This window comes from Callithrix jacchus, chromosome 14, assembly GCF_049354715.1.
Source record: "Callithrix jacchus isolate 240 chromosome 14, calJac240_pri, whole genome shotgun sequence".
In the NCBI taxonomy this organism is placed as follows: Eukaryota; Metazoa; Chordata; class Mammalia; order Primates; family Cebidae; genus Callithrix; species Callithrix jacchus.
In genome coordinates, this window is record NC_133515.1 from 32,510,140 (window position 1) to 32,534,449 (window position 24,310).

General features: G+C 34.9%; 1 protein-coding gene across 15 annotated transcripts in view; it reads right to left on the reverse strand.

Annotated features, from left to right (window-relative positions):
• Positions 1–24,310, reverse strand: part of CTNNA2 (catenin alpha 2) — a 1,148,556-nt gene that overhangs the window by 24,709 nt on the left and 1,099,537 nt on the right. For 8 of the 15 annotated variants that reach the window (XM_017964211.4, XM_035273410.3, XM_054244767.2 and 5 more), the window contains 3 exons: positions 18,727–18,832; positions 14,217–14,351; positions 2,813–2,956 (listed from right to left, as the gene is read on the reverse strand). In XM_017964211.4, coding sequence (XP_017819700.1) covers positions 2,813–2,956; positions 14,217–14,351; positions 18,727–18,832 — 385 coding nt within the window. The remainder of the gene's footprint in view (positions 1–2,812; positions 2,957–14,216; positions 14,352–18,726; positions 18,833–24,310) is intronic. The other 7 variants (XM_035273413.3, XM_035273412.3, XM_054244769.2 and 4 more) reach the window with 1 other exon arrangement.

Consider the following 24,310-nt stretch of genomic DNA (forward strand, 5'->3'; position numbering starts at 1 on the left):
TATCGTCAGCTTCATTTACAATTCTGGGATCTTGAAGACCGGGAACACTTTTCTGCCCTTTTTATGTACAATAACACACAACCCTAAACCACTCTGTTCTCAGCTAGCTAAACGTATCAGCTTTTTATGAGACCCTCCCAGTGCAATCCAGCCCACCCAGACCACAGGGATATTTCTTTTGTCACTTACTGTATTCACTTCTAAGCTGGCACTTGGCACATATATAGACTCCCCAAAGAGGCTGCACATTCCTCACATTTAGGAGCTAGGCTTTACATTTTTTTTATCCCCCACAGTACACAGTTCCATACTTACCAATTCCCTACTCATCAACCCTTCCAAAACCACATGGGATTTCCTGCAATATTACATAGGTAATTTTAAACTTTGAAGTCCCAGTGAGATCAGCTACATCTATTTCCTAGGAAATATTTTTTTTACATCCCCAATAATTAGAATAACCAAAAGGTATGGAGTTAAAACAGGAATTGGTCTTCCAAAATCAATATATAGCTTCTATCATGGATTCTGCCTTTCTTCAGATGTCAAATTGTATATAACTTACTAAGTGGTTTAGATTTAGCCAATTAATCAAATGATATTGTCTATTTAAAATAAATGGCTCAAGCACATATATCACAAACTAGCACTATATCAGATAGGCAGCACATTTTAAAACCTAGTTTAAACGGAATGATTTTTCTGGATTTAATAATTGTATGTACAACATAAAAACTATATTTTATCAACTATTCAATCATTTTCCCATAAACCATTTCTTCAAAAATATATCATAAAACCATAGATTTTTTGAGCATGGACGCATTAGAATATCTCTTTTTGATCATCTACCATTTTACAAATGAAAAAAACTAAGGCCCGAGAGATCTAAGTAATTTTCTTTGAGTTACCTAACAAGTTAAGCCCAGAGATAGAACTAGCATACCAAACGTTCAGACCCCAAATTAAGGCAACTTTCATTCCACTTCACTGTCTCCTTTAGAGCATAATGTATGTATTTTAAAATTAAACTTTTAATACATATACAATGGATTTAAAAAACACTGAACATCACTGTAAATGAAACATGCACATGAAGATAAATAAGTGCATGCACAACGCATTCCATGATAGACTCTCTGAATTTGCACAAGCGCACAACACAACCGTTCTTAACTCACGAAGTTTAAAGATGATTGTGTCCCAAGGGTTTGAAAATATGAGCATTTCTTACCTGGCAGCTGTATGAGGGGTTGATAAAAGACATTAAAAACTTGAGCTATGATTAGACATCAGATTTTTCTAGCACTGAAGGTTTGCTTCTACCTGGGTTTCAGGGGTCTAGTACTTTTAATGGAAGGTAGGTCAGAGACTTGAGGGGGATAATCCAACATATAAGACTGGCATTATTGCCCACATTGCAATATTAGGTTGCCTGCAGGTGATTGTCATCAAAATCTTTCCACTGGCCAGTTATGGCCCTACCATTTGTTTTTTTTTTTTTTTAATCAGGCCTGAAATCTTTACCATATAGTCACTTATTTAGGTTAGAAAACGTAGCTAATCAAATAACTTAAAAACCCATTCCCAAACCCCAGGGTACAAAAGAGGGCAGTATCAGCTATAGTACTTTTAAATATAAAATGTATAACTTTGGGGATCAGGGATTTATGCATAACAAAGAAGCTGTTGATGAGACAGAACGGACTCTTCATTTTAAACTGAAACCAATCTTCAAAACAAATGTTCATCATGGCTAGTTAACTAGGGATGTATATTTTGGAAAAATAAAAATAAAAAAGAATAAGACCCTCTTTAAATATTTTATAATACTCATAATCCATACCAGGATGCTTTCATCTCACCCTACGAAAAAAACAGGGTCTCACATTCTGACGGTCAAACACTTCTAAAAACACCCACCCTCATGCTTTGATATCCCTTAAAGAGTCAACTACCTCCATGAACTCCCTTTACCCTTTTATACAAAAGCTTGCATCTTGACAGTTTTAACAGGTACCCAGGAAAGAACAAGGAAAGAACTGCTCACTCCAGTTGACTTTTTCTTTCTAAATACTAAGGCATATAAAAGAACGAATCAGTAATATAATACAAACCCAAATGAAACAACAGCAGCTTTTCATGCCTCTACCAAGAGACACTATAAAACAGCATCAGTGTTTATGACGGCAACAACAAAAATGGGCAGCAAATCTGGCTTTGACACCTTGAAATGGCTGTGAACTTAAACTTGCAGGAGTTGTAACTTTTTTCAAAAAATGAACATTTCAGTCATTGCATTAGAAAGCTTTCATTTGTTAACACCCAAAGCATTTGTTGATAATCCTCGTGTATCATCCTCATGTACATTTTAATCTCCTCAATTTTAGAAGGACCCACTGATTATCAGGGCAAACATCAGTAAAGGATATATCATGACCCTGAAATCTTCCAAACAAAGAAGAATACATCCTTCTGACTAGCTTTCCTTAGAGAAGCTCACAAAGAGACTACAGAATGGATTCATTCTACATATGCCATGACTTTCAGTCCCAATGGGAAGAAAGACTGAGAAATCAAGAAATAAAAATACCATTTTCACTTCTCAAGTTTAGACCACAATTGAAGAATATATCTGTGCTGTGGAATTTCTGACCCACATAAAGAATAAATAGGTCATTTGCCCAAAGTTGGTCTAAATATCAAGAGGCCTTAAGTGGGCACATTTTCATTTCCCTAAAATCCATCCCCCCTGCCTTCAGAATTAATGATTACAATGAAAGACATTAGATTAGAAAGTCAAGTTACTCACCATGGAGGAATCACTGCTTCCACTCCCGATCGGAGCTCCCTCAGCACAGGTTGGGAGGTGGGTAGAAAGTTGACTAGCCCTGCCCCCATCTATGACATCACAATCTACCTCATAAAAGGTAGTGAAAGTGCTCTGAACTCCTGTCTGATTTCCGAGAGATACAGAAAAGAGAGAGTGAGAGAGAGAGCAAGAGAAAAATAAAACGTACCCTACTTGGGAAGGGATTAGGGAAGTGGAAGAGGGAATGGATAACTGGGTGAAAGAGCTATATGAAGGAATTAGGTGCTGAAAGAGATATACATTTCTTGACTTTAAGCTGGCTGGCCATTGGATTTCTTATTGGCTCTTGAACAGATAAAGGAACCATGTGGGAGGAGAATGAAGATGCACCCTGCCTTGTCAGGCATTGTAAGGGACAACTGTAGTGGGGCGCAAAGGGGGTGAATCCCCTATTTAAAGTGTTGAAGATCACCAAGAGAGAAGGCAAGGGCTGCAGCTCTTAAAGCCTGGAACAGTACATGGGGATCCCAGATGTGTTTCTTGGATGTTCCATCGCCCTGCTGTGTGACCTTCCTTAACTTATTGGCCTCTGCACATCTAACCTCTGTACATGGTCCTCTACTAAAGGGATACTTACCTCTTTCATTGGGATCAACGAAAGACTAAGGCATACATTGTTGCTACAATTCCAACTCTTGACTCTTCCTTTTAACCCAAGGGTGGACTGTGTGAGGGGCATAATTTAAAAGATAAGCCAATAACCAATGCCCTTTTCTACCTTTGGAATCCTTTCATTAAATTCTTTCAATTTAAAATGCTGCTGAGAATCTTGACTTTTTTGTGTGTATCAAATGCAACTAAAGGGAGTCCATTTTTTTTTTTTTTTTGAGATGGAGTTTCGCTCTTGTTACCCAGGCTGGAGTGCAATGGCGCGATCTCGGCTCACCACAACCTCCGCCTCCTGGGTTCAGGCAATTCTCCTGCCTCAGCCTCCTGAGTAGCTGGGATTACAGGCACACACCACCATGCCCAGCTAATTTTTTGTATCATTTAGTAGAGACGGGATTTCACCATGTTGACCAGGATGGTCTCGATCTCTTGACCACGTGATCCACCCGCCTTGGCCTCCCAAAGTGCTGGGATTACAGGCTTGAGCCACCGCGCCCGGCCTGGGAGTCCATTTTCAAAACTGTAGGAAAAAATCAAATGGCAAGTCTTCTGCAATCATAAAAAAATGCAATGCCTCTCTCAGAGATGGAGTTACATGACCCAGTGATGCCAACTGATCAAATGTTTCTGTCATGGATGATTTCTGCTATCGTCATAGCTTTACTTCCCAAGTCCAGTTTTCATAGAAAACAAGACAAGATGTGAGCATGGCATGTAGAGTACTAAAGTATTTTTTAAAATGAAAATGCAGGAGTTTAAAAATAGAATACTCAAAGTTATGGATTATGGCAAAACAAAAGTAAAAGACACTATTGAAGAGCAGGCATATCCTGAAACCATCCACATAGAAGTCAGAGCTTCATCTGCCTAGTGGAATCCATGAAAAGTGAAACCAGCTCTTTCCACAGAAAAATATTTAGTAAACCTAGACACTCAAACAATAGTTTGCAAATTATGGCATCACAAATGGGGAAAAACCAAAGTCTATTTCTATATACAGATAAACAAAAATCCTAATTTGGGATTTGCTTTTCTGTTTTAAGCCAATATAATTCTATTTCTAAGCCTGTCATTCTTAGCATACTAAATACATAAGTGTATTACAATAATTGCAATTTAAAATTAAGCAAAATTGGCAGATTAGAGAGCAGTTTGAAACACAGAAGCTACTAAATTCAAACTGATTATGAATCTGGTAACGTCACGTCCATTTTTCACTTCAAAATAAATGTTAGAGACATTTAAAGAATGTGTCTAAAGAATTAAAGTCAATAGGAAAAAAATCTTGCATATAAAAAGATGGGTGTTGTTCCTATATTTGACTTTTTTCTGTACTTATGAGAGGAGGCATATATTTTCCGTGCTGTATTATTTATTATTTTCAACAATTATAAGTCTAAATTCAAATGCTATATTTAACAGATTTCTTTGTATGAGATTTTACAATTAATGGCCCTATGAGGTTTTATTTTTCTCTCCACCTTTACATATTGGACCATTGACTAGTTGGCTTATCTTTAATTTTTTATAACAATCTCATTTGGTTTTATAAGTTAGGCAACTTCTGATTTTCCTATTGTAGGAAATAAATTAGTCATTTATCACAATTTCCCAGTTTTAAAAATTATTATGTATTAGAAACTTATTCTGATCATCTCATAAAAAATTTAAAGGTCATTAATACTAATGATGCAATTGTCCATTCTTCCAATAAACACCTTAAGTTTTTAACTACTGAACAAACAGATGGTAGGATTCTCCCAATGTTAAGATATTAGAATAAAAATGGAGTTAAACATTTTTAAAATATTGAAATAAAACAAAATGAACTTAGATTGTCTATTGGCATGTCTTATAATTGCCTGTTGTCACTTTGGAAATGGAGCATGACTTCAGGAACCCAATGCAAAACTAGGCTGCATCAAAAGGATGCGGAGTGGTGAACTGTGCTGACCTCTTAGGAGAATTTAGTATGGCTGATTGTGATAGTAATGCCTTTAGTTATGACATTAGTTAAAATAATAAAACTGTCTTTGATAAAGGAAGCAAAGCTAGGATCAGATAGTTTCCAAATCTTAGGATCTAATGACATTTTTCATGAAAACTAAGTTCTATTCCAATTATAGATTTGCTGCATACTTCTCATGATATTGCAGAAATGGGTAAGAAGCCCTTTAAGACAAGATACAAAGTGTTTTCAAGATTTCAGTAGTCAAGAGACTCCATTATTATAGTCAGAGTTATAATTTCATTCTGACCAGACAGATGTAAGGCTGGTCTCAAATGTTTGTTTGAGGTTAAAAAAAAAAGTTGTTTAGCTTCTTAGCACAAAAGATTGAGAAAAGTCAGGTGGAATAATATGGGCGTTTCAAAAGAACAATCTGCAGATGCATTTATCATGTAATTCATCATGAAAGACATGGTCAAGCATTTTTTCATGTAAGTTGACCAATATGTTATAATTGAAGAGAAAGACCTCAGTAAGAGGGGCTCCAATAAATGTGGATAGCAGCAGATTCAAATTGGAAGTTTTCAGATAAAGAGATGTTCTGATTTTGTTTTATGGTAGTGTCTCACATACAGAAATTTGGGCTGACAAAAATACATGGTTCTTAAAAGATGGTGTTGACCATAACTTCTCCAGGATAGTCTCAGTTGCAAAAGAGATTTGCCAAAGAAAATAGATGAAAGAGGTCAAGAGGCAGGTTACACCGATTTGACAGGACATCTAGCCAGATTTCCAGTCAATTTTATTCTCAGCAAGGCATCTGCTCAGATGAAGGTATTCAGAGAGAAGTAATAAAACAAGATATAGTATTGATGATAAAAGAAAAGATTATACGTCTAAATTAAGAAAGCTTGCCCTCAAGAAAATAGAATTAGGATGAAGTATTTGAAATATATTTATAGCCTAGAAGGAAAATGACTATTTAAGCCAGAGTAAGGCAATGTGTTCTAATGCGGTAAAAGAAATCTGAATGAAGAAACTCCATATTGCCCATCCAGAAACCCTTCTTATTTGTAAGATACATGGGCCATAATGTGATATATATTTCTCTTCTAAGGGCTATGTTTAAAGGCATATTTTATAAATGATTTATATTAGGCTGGATAAAGAACTTGACAAAATAATCTTCAGGGACAGAATGTAGACGACAGTAAGTTAAACACACTTTTATTTCTAGAATATAGTAAACCAAGAAAACAATGAATGCACAGAGATAGCCATCAACAGATACTCTACTATTCTAGCTGAAAACCCAATTTCAGTGAGTTGAGAAACTAAATGGAAAAAAATAAACATAGACTACACAGTCTAATAAAACCACACTGGACATAAAAATTTATCCTTTCCATGAAGATTATTTGGAATTAGAGATAAAGAGACTTTAAATTCCTCAACTCAACCAAAATATATCACTGTGCCTTTTACATAGTAGGGATGCAGTAGAAATGTTGAATTCAGTGAATCAGAAAATATTCTTATGTGAACAAGAAATAAATTCACCTCTTTGAATCTCTAATTGTTTGCCATTGGAAATTAGAAACAACTTATGGAAACATTGACTTTTTTTGAGAAAAACATTATTGTCAAAAGGTCATCAAATCCAGTTCTGAATAAAAAAAAATCCTGACTCAGTTTTGCTATGGATTCTATCTTCTTTATTTTTAACCAGCTAAGGTAATGGAAAGATGTGTAAAATAAATGACAAAATCCCCAGATAATCTTTAGCTTGATTTTAATACCCATTCTCTTTTACCTATTCATAGTCTATCACTTTGTTCACATATCAACTTTTTTCTTCAACTGACTTCAGTCCATGAATTCCTGGGGAAAGCCCAAATAGAAATAAGCTAAAAAAAAATCACAATGGATTTAAGTAAACAATTTTAAATAATCTGTTTCTTGACTAGAGCTGGAAAATTCAGTGTTTACAGGGCTCAATTTACAGATACTGTGTCTAAATTAAGGTTTTTAACTCAACACTTTGGCGTCCCATAATTGTATATCTGGATTTACTTTTACACATCCAAAACGGGTTCAAAACTGGGGATAGGGTGGCCTTTAAGGTACTTCTCAAAGCATTAATTATTTGAAACATTATTTGAAATGATATTTTAAAATTATTTTAAATAAAAATCTTGGAATGAAATCAGACAATTCTCATAGATGAACAAGTAACAAAATTAAAATATGGGGAAGCTTTATAAAATAGTACTTTTTAAATAGGTTTGTCTGGATTTTACAGATATCCCAAGATATAGTCATCCCTTGGTATCCATGGGGAATTAGTTCTGGGACCCCAGCAGATACCAGAATTCAAAGATGTTCAAGTCTCTGATACAAAATGGCATAGTATTTGCACATAACCTATACATATCCTCCCATATGCTTTAAGTAATCTCTAGAATACTTATACCTACTATAATGCAAATGTTATATATTATATAAGTACTATATTGTGTTTTATGTGCACTATTTTTATTGCTATATTGTTATTTTCATTTTTTTCCCAAATATTTTCAATCCCTGGTTGGTTGTATTCTCACATACAGAACTCACAGATACAGAAGGCCATCTGTATATGCAGTCACCTCCCCTCATCCAGGTACCTCCCTTGTGTCCAATTTTTAAGTTTTCACAAAGTATTACTGCTAATTGGCTATAATTGTCAGAATATTAACTGAATTCTAAGACATTAATTGATAATAAATTAAGTTATCAATTATTGGCCTTTCTTTTTTTATTTAGAGCATCTCAAAACTTAAAAAATTTCTAAGACCCGAAGGAATAAAATTTTACTGATTGAATGACAACTAATGGAATTGATATCGCAGAGCACAGACACTCTTCTTAAAGCTACTAACTTATTCTACCCTTACAAAAAGTAATGCCCTCAAACTAAAATAGAAACAACTCCTCAGCCCACAGGTTTCGGTGAAACAATCAAATCAATCCAGAGTAAACTGAAGTAAGGTCAATCCATGTCTCCAGTTAAGGTAAAAAGTTATTTGCTTAGTTTGCTTCCGAGCTTGGCCACAACACAGTCTATTTTCCTGTTTCAAAATGAGTACATTGGAACACAGTTTTTTTCCCCTATGCATAAAAAAATTCAGTTAGATAACCAACTGTTTTAATTCCATCAATGAATAACTAATTTTTTTAAATGGCCATAACAGATTATATTGGTAAGTCTGGAGTGACCATCACAGAAAATGTAACTGAAGAGCCACTTCCTACAGTGGAGCAATATACCAGATTCCTTTGTACAGGACTTTTAAATTCAGAGAACATATACAGGTGCAGTGCAAAAGACACAAAGCTTTCTATGACGCCCAGCACTCAAATTTTTACTTTTCTCATTAAAATTCCTATTAATTTCCAATATCTTCCAAAAGTAATAGCCTTGAATTGGTAAACTGTCACTTTTACCACTCTGGGGGAATGAATTTTCACCGAAAACCCATTTAAAGGTTATTTCCCTCTGTAGGTTTCTATAATTTGAGTTGTGCAGAAATCAATGACCATTCATTCTGGTATAAATGTAACTAAGGAGGACTTAATACAGGAATCAGAAGGCAAATGGTTATAGTTTCACTATCAACAGATTGGGGAATGGGTTTGGGGAAAAATACGGAATCATGCAACAACTCATTTTACTAGCAAAGTGTATGCAAAGAACTGCTGGCATTCTGTAATTGGTAATTACTCATTTCATTTTCTTAGCTATGGTTTCTCCACTAACCCTAACATCCAGATTTACAACCTAAAGTTTGTTTTTGTCTTAACTCTCTAGATTTGGACACTTCAACTTTTCTTAGATAAGGGAAGGTCCTTTAAGTGTGGAAGGTCTGGATAAAATTCTTTTGAACTGAGATGAATTCCTAGAACACATACCCTTTTGTTCAAGTGAAGTGCTAACATGCATTCGAAATCCAAATTGAAATAGCGAGCACTTCAGATTTTTTCAATTACTGTTACCCCTTGATCCATGGAGATCATGAAGAATTGACTATAGACAGTATAGAAGATATATAAAAAAATTAAGAAAAAAAGGTTGCTTAATGTACAGATCTACACAATTAGATGCAATTCTTGTTTCAGTGGCTGTTTTATCTCATTACAAAATACTGGCACTTTTTACAAATAAAATGAATACAGAACTCTTCAAATACAATGTAATTCTTACCTCAACCCACCATACATATATCACTGTACAAATATATACAACTTTTTTTTTCCCTCTAGTTTGTATTGGATCAGATAGTTTCTAGTTATCAACCTTGTTAAGTTCCTGACTACTTGACTAAGGCTTCTTAAGGGTGTAAGAGTAAATTTCAAATTAATTGTGTTCTGTGTGTGTGTGTTTTGGATACACATCTGCATTTTTCAATATACGCCAGTGTCAGGTAGAATTAATTTGAACAGTATCAGTTTCCAATATTTTTAGGAATGTATTATCTATACCATGAATATTCATGTTGATCATAATTAGTCCAATTTTTTTTTTTTTTTTTTGAGACGGAGTTTCGCTCTTGTTACCCAGGCGGGAGTGCAATGGCGCGATCTCGGCTCACCGCAACCTCCGCCTCCTGGGTTCAGGCAATTCTCCTGCCTCAGCCTCCTGAGTAGCTGGGATTACAGGCACGCGCCACCATGCCCAGCTAATTTTTTGTATTTTTAGTAGAAACGGGGTTTCACCATGTTGACCAGGATGGTCTCGATATTTTGACCTCGTGATCCACCCGCCTCGGCCTCCCAAAGTGCTGGGATTACAGGCGTGAGCCACCGCGCCCGGCCCAATTTTTTAAAATAATGTGAAACATGGCAACAAGAATTACTGTAATTGACCCTTCAGTCTCCAATCTTCTTTTTACCAATTCAAATCCTACCACTGTCACAAGTTATATTTGTTCACCTTGTCATATCTCTCTCCTAAACCCAGTTGAGAGGGATTCAAATTTGGAAAAGAGATATTTAAACAACAAGTCAAAAGTGCATATGAGGGCAAGTTTCTCAGTCTCTCAGGAAAATATCAGTAATCCATTCATTCAGCCTGAGGACTTAAGCAACTTGCATTCTTCACCTCCACACTCGATTCAAATATTTTGTTATTATATAGACATTTCTATGTAATAAAATCTGTTAAAATCTGTGGCCATATATTTTATCCTTGTCTCTCCAGAACATTGAATTCCTGATCGAAGTAGGGTTATTGCTGTTATGTTCTGAATTCATTGTTATAATGAGGAGCCTGTTATATTTTAATTTTTTAAAAAAATTCAGGTAGGCTTCTTCAGTTTTACCAGAATGTTTGATATTCAGTACACATAATTTTAAAATCCTACATTCATGTTTCTTATATTGTTCAGAATCATACACAATGTGTAAATCTTTGGGTAGCTAACAATATTAAAGGGGTCATGGAATGATTTTTATTTTTTCAGATCCATATATACATTCCATTTTTAATTTTAAAGGTACCCATTAAACCCTGCAAAACCTAGCAAATAAAAATTAGTCAATAACATGATAATTAAATATACAGGTACTACCCATATCGAGATACTGGAACATATTTGTATTCAAAATAGTATTTAAATACTAAAACAAATATATGGCATAACTTTTATCCATAAGATAATGCTGTCACATTTAATGGACATTACTTGCATTAAACTAATTCATGATATATGTTATGTTTAACTTTCTATTTCTTTTGTCTTTTCTACCTTCTTCTTTACATCTCTTCTCTTCTCCCCTCCCTTTCCCTCATCTTTCTGCTTTCAATATTCCTTGTTTTCAAAAAGCCTGTAAACTGTCTTAAGAATTTAAGTAAACATTAAACTAAGTAAATAAATAAAGCCATATAGACTGTTTAATCTTCTGAAATTCAATTTTCTCTACTTTCATTTTAACAATTCTATATTTTTAAAAATTTTCTATTACTCCCTTAGTAACCAGGTTAAGCTGAATTGACTCACAAATGCATTTTCTACTTTGAGATTTAATAAGAATGTCACCTTTTGGTTGTTGAGAGGGTTTTAGGCCAATGACAAAGAAAACCCGATTGCAGCTAGAAAACCAATGGTATTTCTTAGAGAGCAGTTGTGTGGATGAGCATACATAGAAACACATCCTGGACTGCTGATTTCACCAATATAATGCCTGGAGAAGTTTTATACCCATTGTCCTCCATGACTGGTCGAATTTTCTGTCCCCACCTCTCAAAGCCAAAAGCAGACACAACACAAGAAGCCTTTCTGTTTGTATACATAGAATCACATAAAACATAAACACGCTGACATAAAACATAATTGTGCATTTTGTTTAACATACATTCATCATGCCAGCATAAGACTAAAAACGTGGCTCTCTGTTTTGACATCAAAATCATTTTTCTTGGCAAAATGGAAAAATATGTCCAAATCTCTCCAGCTTTGGTAGAGAGGTTGACTTCTAATAAATGTAACTTTCCGGGGGATTTTGGTATATTTCAGAAAGCCATAGCTTTGAATTTCATGCGTATAAACACAGGGGAAAAGGAAAGATTTAAGTATTTCTTTTTGGATTGCACATTAAATGATGATGGCTTCTCCTGAGAAAGAGAGCAATTTTGTCATGCCATATGACAAAATAAACGGGTGTAATTTTCTTGGCAAAATCATTGAAAATTTGTGTGTATGGGGTCTCACATTCTTGACTCTTTCAGAACTCTGAAAGCAGTCATTTGTGGCTATTTTGCATAGTAAGCATATTCATACTTTTCTCCATTGGCCATCAGTGAAGGAGGATGAAGAATAAGATGGAGGCAGAACTGGCAAAGACAGCAGACTACAGATGTAGGTGTGGCACCAAACAGCAATCAAGCTTGGAATAAATCATGAGGAAGCCAAGAGCAGACCCATGACTGAGCATATATAGCAAACTTTTTATAATGCATTTGCCTCAGAATTATCATAAAGTTGTACAACATTCTTCCAAAAGAAGCCTTCTCCCATGCAAGGATTTATGAACTTTGCCACTAAGACTCAAAGAAGGAAACAGGCTTCTTGATGGTGTTCCCAATCTCAAACACCTCTGTAAAAGCCAACAGTGCAAGTGATAAAAGCCAGTGATGGTTTGGACTACATCTAAATGAGGAAAGGACAATGGGAATGAAGCTTTGGAGGCAATGACGAACAATGGGTACTGAGAGGATGATGGAGAGCAGCTCTGCTAGGAAAAATTGCCCAGATGAGGTTGTGGAGTCTGAGATCCACAAAGATGCTTTGTGCATCCACATAAATAATAAGATTGGAAAGTAACAAATGAAAGCACACGAGGCAAGCTGAACAAAAAGCACTCAGTTCCACAGGGGCTATATACAGATGGACATGAAAGCTGAGTGGTATGGGAAACTATACCATCAAGGCTGAAGATAAGAAAGGCAGCAAGGAAGATGCAATGACTTGATCACTTCTTGGCGAGAGAATCTCAGTAATTACCAGCTTGGCAGAAAGGACACATTGCAAGACAGATTGCTCTTGGTTGCTGAAGAATGTTGAAGCAGGATCATTTTGGAAATGCAAAGAGGTGACTGTGCTTTGAGAAGAGGCACAAAATAGCCAATTTACTGGGCTCTAGGTGGGACTGCATGAAACAGGCTTTCCAGATGGTGTCTCTGTGCAAGCCAGATCAGTTCTTTTCCCAGCTATATTTCCTGCAACTCAAACAATATTGGAACAAGATATTTGGGTTCAAGAATGATTTGTCCACATATTTTTACCAAATGGTCAAACTTCTAAATTTCCAAAAATGGCTTCAGGAAGAACCGAGATTTGTAAACAGTCTGATTTTCATAAGGGTGTTCACCACACTGATAATATTATGCGCCTGGTAATTACTCATTTGAAATGGTAGCATCATGTCTCACTGGGAAAAGAACTAAGGTGTCAGAGCCACATTTCTGGACTTGCAAATAATTTGCAACAATGGCACCCTGTGTTGAGAGAAAGGGGTTGAGGGAGGAGAAGAAGCCAAGGTGAAGAACCTCAACACATATTTGGAAATCTTGCCAAGAAATTGTGATTCTTCTAAATATTCATTGAAATTATTTCTATACATTTGATAAAAGTGGACTAGATAATTATATTTTCATGAGAAAGGAAACACTGGAGTGATTGAGCAAGGAATATATAATTGTTAGTGTTCGACAATTATGTTAGTTTTTGGCAACAGCACATCAACCTGTATTAAATTCAAATATCTTCTGGCTTAAGGATTACTGATAACCTAGTATGCATTGGAACCTGATAAATGAATTCCTATTGTTTTCATCATCTCTAACATGTGAACACAATCCACACATAGAGAGGCTGGCTCCTAAACAGAGAATGAAAATTACTAGGACTAACGAAAGGAAGTAGACTCACAATGAGTAAATATACAAAAGCCCCAAATAATTATAATAATCACAGCTTGGCAATGAGTTTCCAGACTATGAAATTAGTTTCCTTGAGAAGAATGGAGATTTTACAAGGCTAGAATAAACACAGGGTAATTGGAAAATCAAATTGCTCTTTGTGAGTTATGGTAAGGTCTGGAATAAAGGTGATCACATTTATTTTTTTAAAAGACCCTCTCTATAAATCACAGTAGTTTGGTGTTTGTAGCAGTACTGTTGCCAAGAATGTTTGCCTTGCAAGTACAACGGTGGGAACTTAACATTGTGAAGCCCAAGTCCCAGCTTACCCCTGACACAATGAGCTCTCCTCCCAGATTCTGTACTTCCGCCTTCACCTTGCTGCAGATATTAAGCTGATGGCAATACAAGGCAATTCGTTGAAGGTAGGCTAATAAATCCTGCTTACATGCTGAATCAGGACACTATAAAACATTAAAAGAATGATCTTGATTAGTAAGTACTCTTCAGTTTCTAAGATTTGTTACAGAAAACCTGCAGGAAGAAAAGGTTTCAGTGTCATATTCCTTAATTACATTCACTGAACCTAACTTTTTCACAGCACACTTTAGAAAGGCAATAGACAGTAGTTTAGAATGGTTAGCTCCACTTTAATAAAATGTTATCAGAAGAATGTTGACGATATTCCAGAAAGTCATATTGGGACTTCTATACATGTTTATGAGTATTTTTACCTGCTGCCTTTTAAACTTGAAACCTAAATATTTTACAGTTTTCTTTAACTCTCACTATGTGAAAGGTTACTTTAATGCAGAGGACCAAAGGATGCTAAAAGTAGATCACTTCGTGTGGCACTCTCTGCCAAGCGTAGGGGACAGTTTCAATCCAGTTAGTTGGAGAAAGAAAATCAATGTGTTTCCTTTGGTTCTCTAATAAATGCATTGTTCACTTATTTTAAAAAGTCTATCGCACTTTTTGGGAGTTCATATTTATCAAAATTTAAACAACATAATAACCTGTATTTAAGTGAGAGACTGAAATGGTTCATGACCACTGTAAGAAAAACAGATTTGATGGAATGCATTTGAAGCCAGCTGAAACAAATTCATAAGAGTAGCAACAGAGTCCTTTAATCAAGGCACCAGAGTCAACTCTGGCTAAGGAGTTTGAATTCTCATTATGACTTCAGTGGGTACATGTCTATCAAGTGCACACAGAGCTTGGCTGAACACTTCTAGAGACATTTACATGACTCCTGAAACCATTTCTGAGGCTTCAATGCCAATGGCTACCGAGGAATTGAGATACCTGTATATTTCTTTTGCTATCAAAGGTTCAGCTTGAGCTACTTCCAGGTCATGTAATTGCTCTGTATACAATTTGGCTCCTGTAAAGGACATAAACTCACCAGATCCTCGATACTGTATGAAATAAGTACCTGCAGCCACAACTGAAGTGTCTTATTTAGAATGAGAGGATGGGAGAAAGACTCTGAGCTAAGTTTTCCTCAAGATTAACAACGAAAATTCTTTTATCAATACCGTAATGCCAGTGATTACATATAACCATCTACTGAATAAACAATAAAGGGATTTTTTTTAAATCTAACACTTACCATTGTGGTATTTTTTCACTAACTGCATTTATCACAAAAGAATTCCACAGAGACTCTTTTTAGCTTCCTATAAGTACTACATACTGTAATATTTATCCTACTCCAGGGACCCATATACTGAAAGGAATTAACTTTAAAATGATATCTCCCCAGAGGGCTGACAAGGCTTTTGATACAAATACCTTGCAGCAAATTAAACTCAGAGTTCTATCTAATGGAACAGTAATTAAAAATGCAACAGTCCATAAAAAGTTTATATGGCATGCATATCTCAAATCTGTAAAAAATATTTTCTGGCAAAATAAATGTAACAATCCGTTCCTTCGTAATACTCATTCTGTTCTGTTATTTTAAACTGAAGCAGTTAAAATACACATTTTAAAAGGCGTGATGGATCAAGAAAAATCACTCCTAAACCATGGAAATAGGGACAGAATTGGATAACCTTTTTTTCTGACAGATTTCTTTATCAAAAATTGCAAGTTATTTCACAGCTAATGACAATAATAATGCAACAAAGAAGGTTAGATGTAAACTTCATCTGTTTATTCTGAGTCACTGTTAAATAGCATTTAAATATTCTGTCACTTCATCTCAAAATAAATCTAGTATCCTGGGATTTGTGTATGTGTGTGTTTGTGTTCTTCACCTATCAACTGTTTTGAGTTATGCTTCAAATTGCATAATTGAAAATAAAAGTCCAAAAAGGTAAAATCAGAAACAAAACTCACAACTAAAACTATTGAACTCAAGGAGCCTAAATATGTTGAGAAATTTTTTTTTTCATTGAGATTTAAAGTACAATGAAACAGCCATTCAAACTCCACTAATTTTCACTCCCAAGAAGTCTTTCACTCCCAACAAATTGGTGGGTGTAAGTTAATAAGTAAGTACTTACAATTTGTAAGTAAATAAGTACCTACAGCCATTTTACACATCCCAACTCTCCTCAACATTTTCAAAAAAAAGAATGTGGCCTTTTCTAGTTGGTAATTTTTTTGTATGCATATTTTCAAGTAAATTCACTGTCTCTTCCCTCCTTTACATGAGCTTTCAGGAATACTTATGGAACTCTGTCCAGAAAAAAAAAAAGAAAAAGAAAAAGAAAAGCCCAGTTTATGCTGTGAAGCCTCATGTTTGATATTGCCCTGATATTCGGCAACAGCAATGGGTTGACAATCAACTCCTACAAATGGTGAGAGGTTTTCAAATTATCATACTAGAGTTATCTCAACCAGTAAGTGTTTCTTCAAAAATCAGAAGTTTAAAAAAATATCTCTTGGATTAGCCATCACATACGTAAAATAAAATTAAAATGAGAATTTGTTGACTCTTAAGTGAAATCCTGATAGTAAAATCATCTAGGTTTTTGTTTTGTTTCATTAGCCTTTACAAAAGGTGTGAATTTGGTATTGACTTGAATGAAGGATGTCAGAGCCTGGGATGCTGAGGCAGTAAGTACTTAAAGTAGCAACCTTTATATGTAGGAATGAGGGAGGAAAACTGTAACGAGCAACACAAAGACTCAAAAATCATCAGATCAGCAGAGACTAGGGTCATATATGAAGAAGAATGCAATCCTACATCTTTCAGAATCTCCAGCTTGCATCAATGTTCTCCAGCATACTAAGCAAATTTGTGTTAACATTGCCATGTAGATAATAGCATATATAATATTTTATTATAAAAACGTATTTTATGATACAATCCATCTGAAGTGGTTTAAACTGTAAACCACTGTTGCTTGTAGGGATAATCATTAGTTACCTGGAAAAGTCTACTACCTAAAGAACTCTTATGAGGAATGGACCATAATTGCAACAAGACATTTAGAACAGGATTTTAAAATTCCAATTTCAAGACAAATAAAAAGAAAAGTACGGAAATACACTTTCAAGGTGAGGACTCTTTTAATGTATATCCTAGTTTGGTTTGAAAGCATAAGAGATAACTCTGAGAATTTCATTTATCTCTGATGCCTCTTAGTCTGGGTTAGAATAAAGCTGAAATCTGAAGGTTCTTGATCATGTGGCATAATCCCATTTATGGTAGAGCATAAGTTATTATGAATTATAAAGAATATCATTAGAGTGAGATCCATATTAAATAACAAGAGGGGAAGTTCTACTTTCTTATTTCTACATTTAAAAACATCATCTTCTTCTAGATTCTTCTACCTATTTCTGCCCATTGATCTTCAAATTCCCCTGACTGTCCTACCCCCTGTTTGCATTCTAGTCCTGGTAGAGTCCTTGAGTCCCTGACAACATCTTAAACAAACCATCAAATCATGACCCATCACACCCCTAAAACTGCCCATTGAACTCCTTGACCACAAGGCAGGTGGCTCTTTTCTCTCCTTTATTCATTCTGTCAGTCAGTTAAAATGGGCAACCTAAATTTTCTGGGGGCAACAGAAAAAAAAAAAAGGTAAAGCAATAAATATATCTTTTTAAAATGTGATCAGCACCATGAAGTAAACAAAAGAGGGTATTATGTAGGAATCTCTGAAAATGTATTTAAACCAAAAGCCCAAGAATGAAAATTTAAAAATCTGCTCTTACCCCTTCCTTTATTTTGTATGAAGAAGGCTTTTAGAATGAGGAATTCTGGGACAATTTGTTACTCTTCAGGGGCTGATGTCTCCTAAGTAGTAAGTGCTCTTCTCTCTCTCTCTCTTTTTTTTTTTTTTTTTTTTTTGAGATGGAGTTTCGCTGTTGTTACCCAGACTGGAGTGCAATGGCATGATCTTGGCTCGCTGCAACTTCCACCTCCGGGGTTCAAGCAATTCTCCTGCCTCAGCCTCCCGAGTAGCTAGGACTACAGGCGCACACCACCATGCCCAGCTAATTTTTTGTATTTTTAGTAGAGACAGGGTTTCACCTTGTTGACCAGGATGGTCTCGATCTCTTGACCTTGTGATCCACCCGCCTCGGCCTCCCAAAGTTCTAGGATTATAGGCGTGAGCCACTGCGCCTGGCCAAGTGCTCTTCTTTCTCAATGAATTTCAGTCAGAAGCCTTAGCATTCTCTCCTGAGCTAAATCTACCTTTGCCACCAGCACGGTGTCAGGAAAGTCAAAGGCCAGTGTGTAAAATACCAGTGATTCTCCCCTCTGATTCATTCTTCAGAAGCATTTTCTAGGATGCATAAAACTAATTACAAAACCCAGGTGCTAATTAATGATTCCACTCAGCATGCACCCACTTTTCCCTCTTCTATTACCTGATCAGCCACAGCGCGGGCTAATTTGTCCATTCGAGAACCTGCTTCAGCAATTTTCTTGGCAGCATTAATGACATCAGATGTATTTTTCAATGGGCCTTTGCCTCTGAAACAACATACACAACATAATTAGGAATCCACTTAATGACAGGAAAGAGACCAACCTTACATATCCTTTGTCCAGGAGTCTAGTGTTGTATTTTTTTTTGGCACTGGCCATGTTAGTAGAATTTTGAATGTTTTCTTGCTTAACTCCAGTTTCTATGTTAACAGTCATTTTGGGAAATATTTTCCCATATTTTTACGTTCATATTCACATTTTACCTTTTACATTAAGTTCTATATTTTAAAAAAATGGCTGATTATAAAAGATGATCACAAGGGAAATGAAAATTTTATAGTTGCTTACCGTGTATCAAAAGCGGTTGTACATATAATGTACAACAAAATGAGGTACATTTTGACTTTACAACAACTCTACAAAGTAGGTATCATCACTCCCATTTAGAAAATAAAATGGGCCTAAAATGATCTATTAACATATCCAAGCTTATACAGTCATAAAAAGTTCAAAATTTTAAGCAGAGTCTAGCCAAAATAAATGCACATGCATTATCTTCCTATCATGTCTAGCATATTTATATTTTATTATTTAAAGTTTAAGTCCAGTTTGGCTCTTTGAGAAGCAGTTATCTCTTGCACATAACTGGGAAGTGTTTGGCCAGAATTTCAGAGTTTGTTGGCTTGTATGCTTCAGTACTGATTTATGAAAGAACATACAATATGCTGAGTGACAGTAAATGTTTTGAGCTTTGAAACCGTCATCCTAATATTTTACTATAAGGCTTGTAATTAGGTAATGTGTTTAATATTATATGTCTTTTAAATATTTATTGTAAAGGAAATGAAAATGATGCTGCATCATAAATCTCTAAACAAAATATAGCATGTAATACAACTTTTCTTTCCCTTTTTGTGAGAGGTCAAGAATAAATTATGTTTACCAGTTTTTAGCATTAATTATCCTGGTCTCTTTATGTGCATACAAATCAATGTATTTTTTAAGGTTGCAAGATTACTTTCCTATAGTTAGAAATGTGGTGAGCTGTATAGAAAAACTATTCAGAAGCGATTTATGTAGACTGTGTAGGGTTATACAGAGTGGGCAATGATTGCTATTGTTACATAATATTTTACAAAATAGATGACTTAAAATGTCTTTCAGTAAACTAATGTAAACGAAGGATATTTTGTTCCATTTCTCTGCTAATTCCCCTTCTTGGATTTTTCTACATTAGTAAGTGTAAGTAAAATATACTGAGTTTGTATTAATGTTTAAGTACAAAGACAGCCACACAACTTAAGGTATTTCATTTTGTTGTAGTGATTAACTCTTCTACAAGGTACATTGAGCTCACAGTTGCTATACAGATTTTAAAATATAGACAGTAATTTCACATGTGAATTTTACATAATATGGATGAGTTAAAGATTCTGTTACAACCTGTTTGCTCTTCCCTGATGCATTTTTATGAGCACAAAACAAATTTTCTTTGTTTTTATTTTTTAAGAAAATCTTGGATACAGAATCTGTCAACATTTAATAGTATGCTCATTATTGCATATTTCTCTAACTTCTGGACCTTAGAAAATCTATTTTCTGATGTTTACTCTGACACAATATTTGTTGTAACTTCATCTTAACCCATTCAATAAGATGGCATTCTGTTTGATTTTGCATTGCTAATGATTGTGTGTTTATTTCAAGAATTTCAAAGGATCTTGGAAAATGCTTCCTCATGAACTTTCCGTAATAACTTCCAACAGTTGATTAATTCTGACGAAATGTGCCAACTTAATAAAGAATGTCTATATAGACCCCGAATTTGCTTGAGGCTCAGGCCCCATATTGTAGACAAAGACTGAAAAGAAGCATAGTCTTTTTTATTATACCAGAGACTACAGTTCATAGACTTACTAGTATGTTAGGAAAAGAAAAAAAATGTTTTGAGACTTCCAAATTCACGTTGTAGACTCAATTCAAATTCTTGACTCACAACCTGGGTATGAGAGTATATTTCATAAACAGAGAGTAAAATAGAAGTTCTGAGATCAAATATTTTCCCATTTTCTAGTCGGGGAAGCTGACCTAAGAAGGAAGACAAAGTAACATGCCAAAATGACACTGCTACACACAGAGAAACAGGATGGAAATCTTTGTTTGCTGAATCACAATTTAGTATACTTTTGGTTGAATATGCTTCATTCTTAAGAGAACAGCTAAAGTAACATGCTCAGAGAAATACAAGTAACCTTTACTACATACATTAATACAGAAGAAGTTACAAAAAACACGAATTAAATAGATGGCTCAATAATTCAGAAAGAGGTTGGAAAAAACTAAGTTGCAAACAGAGATTAATGAGTCAGAAAACACTAGAAATTGTGAATAAATCCTAAAACTGGCTCTAAACCAAAAGGATATAGAAAATATATTTATCATGCTACCCCAAAAAAATGGAGAAAAATATCGAATAGTAAAAAAGGTAAGAGAGCAATAACCTTAGAAAACAAAACAAAAAAATGTACCATAAAGCTGCTTTCCTCAAATTTATGTAAATAAATATAAAAGCAGACAAAATAAGTTTCTAGAATGCAATTTATCAAAAATGGCCAGAAAGGAGATTTTGAAAAATTGAAACAGTCTGATTTCCATGGAAGAAAGAAAGCTGTCAGAACTCATAAAAAAAAAGAAGAAAGAAGAAAGAAGAAAAGGAGGAGAAGCAGGAGTAGGAAGAGAAGAATGTGAAGGAAGGAAGGAATCCAGGTGGTTTCTTATAGGAGTTTACTAAACCTTTAAAGAGAAGATAATCTCAATGCTATTTAAAGTCTTCCAGAATATTGGAAGAAAAATAATTTCATCAAGTTACATAACATTGATATTGTCAGAAGCAACTAAAACACAACTATTTAAAGATGCTCACTTAGGTGGTAAACAGAAAAAAAAGAAAAAGAAGGAAAACCACAGAAATGAAGTAATTGAGATGAGTGCTGAAATAGGCTCATACATACGAGAATTATTCGATAGGTTTTTAGGAATTGGACAAGCCAGTTGAACTGTTGGGAGCTTGAAGTTTGCCATGATGGGAGTATTTACTTCATAGAAATTAGCAAAGCTACAAAGTTCTGGGTTTTCCCCCAGGAGACCATCAGCACATCTTGAAATAGTTCAAGGTAATACTTAGAACTAGTTGAGAATTAAGGTACTGTGAACTAGAAAAGGGTTATGAAGGCTTCTTGAGCTGGGTGATAATTGTACAAGTTACTATAATTAAAGTTGTATACTGGCTGGACGCAGTGGCTTTGCGAGGCTGAGGCTGGTAGATCGCTTGAGCCCAGGAGCCTTAGACCGTCTTGTAGTCACAGCTACTCAGAGGCCGAGGTGAGAGGTTTACTGAGCCCAGGAGGAGGAGAAAAGTGGTATATTTATTTTTCTGTAGATATGTTCAGTCATTTAGATGTTAAAATGCATTTACTTTTTCTTATCAAGCTGATAGTTGTAAAAAAATTAATTTTCATTTTTATTATGACAGAGGAGACAGTCTCATTTATTGATCATTATTAATGATTTATGTATTCTTTTCTCTGAGTTGTCTTTTCAAATCTTTGCATATTTTTCTATTGACTCTTTTTTTCCTAAATTGCTTATCTAAGCTCTTAAGGTATTTTAGATTCTGAACTTTAATTATATTACAAATTACTTCTCGTCTTGGTCTGTACGTTAGTTCTTTTTTTACAGTTTTTTAAAATCTAAATTTTAATTTTGTTGTATTCAAATTTATTAATCATTTATACTAGAGTTTGTGCTTTTCATATGTTCTTTAAGAAGTTCTCCATTATCCCAAGATAAAAATATCCTTCCATTTTATTCACAAATTTTAAAGTTTCTTTTTTTTATTTAGATAGTACATCCACCTACGGTTTATGCTTATTGTATAAGGTGAGATGGGAATCACACTCTTAATTTTTCTAAACTAGTAATCAATTGTGTCTGGACAATATATTCAAAAGTTAATCCTTTCCCAAACAATTTTATTTTAAAATTTCATTCCCTTTTATCTTTAAATTCTACATAAGTAAATGTATTACTATAAAATATAAACACAAATAGCAAAAATACCCAGAAAAAGAAAAATTGTCAACTGCCAAATTCAATTGTCTAAATATTCATAAAAATTAGAACTACTAAAGTGCAGTTAAAATCATGTGTAAAATAAAGAAAATTATCTGAATCATCTGGGAAATCCTGAATATCTCACATATGGTTCCGAGTACAATGCAAACACCCTTCTAAGAAAGTTTCAAGGCCAAGGTTTCTTTCAATAAACACAAAGTTAGTGACATGACCCAATTTCTCCATATCATGAACAGAAGAAAAGAGAAACAGAAAAAAAATAGTTATGCCATTTCTGGGGGTGGGGGAACAAAGTTACTCATTTCCTTTGGCTTACGTAACAGATTGTGTGGCTGCCCTTACTGGTAGTTGGGGAATAACTGTGGAATAATAACCAGTATCTTTAAAAGAGAAGATCTTGAATTTGGCTCATGTGGCAAGGGTAGCATTTTCCTTTAACACTATCATTGCTTAGGTTTCAAGTGAATTCTTCCTTTTTTTCTTTCATTATACTTTAACTTCTGGGATACATGTGCAGAACGTGCAGGTTTGTTACATAGGTACACATGTGCCATGGTGGTTTGCTGTACCCATTAACCCATCATTTACTTTAGGTATTTCTGCTAACCCACCCCTAGCCTCCCACTACACAACAGGACCCAGTGTGTGATGTCCCCTCCATGTGTCCATGTGTTCTCATTGTTCAACTTCCACTTAAGAGTGAGAACATGAGGTATTTGGTTTTCTGTTCTCGTGCTAGTTTGCTGAAAATGATGGTTTCCAGCTTCATCTGTGTCTTTAAGGACATGAACTCATCCTTTTTTCTGGCTGCATAGTATTCCACAATATATATGTGCCATATTTTCTTTACCCACTCTATCATTGATGGGCATTTGGGATGGTTCCAAGTCTTTGCTGCCATGAACAGTGCTGCAGTAAACATATGTGTGCACATATCTTTATAGAATGATTTATAATCCTTTGGGTATATACCCAGTAATGGGGTTGCTGGGTCAAATGGTATTTCTGGTTCTGTCTTCCACAATGGTTGAACTAATTTACACTCCCACAAACAGTGTAAAAAGCATTCCTATTTTCCACATCCTCTCCAGCGTCTGTTATTTCCTGACTTTTTAATGATTGCCATTCTAACCGGCGTGGGATGGTATCTGATTGTGGTTTTGATTTGCATTTCTCTAATGACCAGTGATACTGAGCTTTTTTTGCATGTTTGTTGCTGCATAAATGTCTTCTTTTGAGAAGTGTCTGTTCATATCTTCAACCCACTTTTTGATGGAGTTGTTTTTTTCTGGTAAATTTGTTTAAATACTTTGAAAGTTCTGGATATTAGCCCTTTGCCAGATGGATAGATGGCAAAATTTTTCTCCCATTCTGTAGGTTACCTGTTCA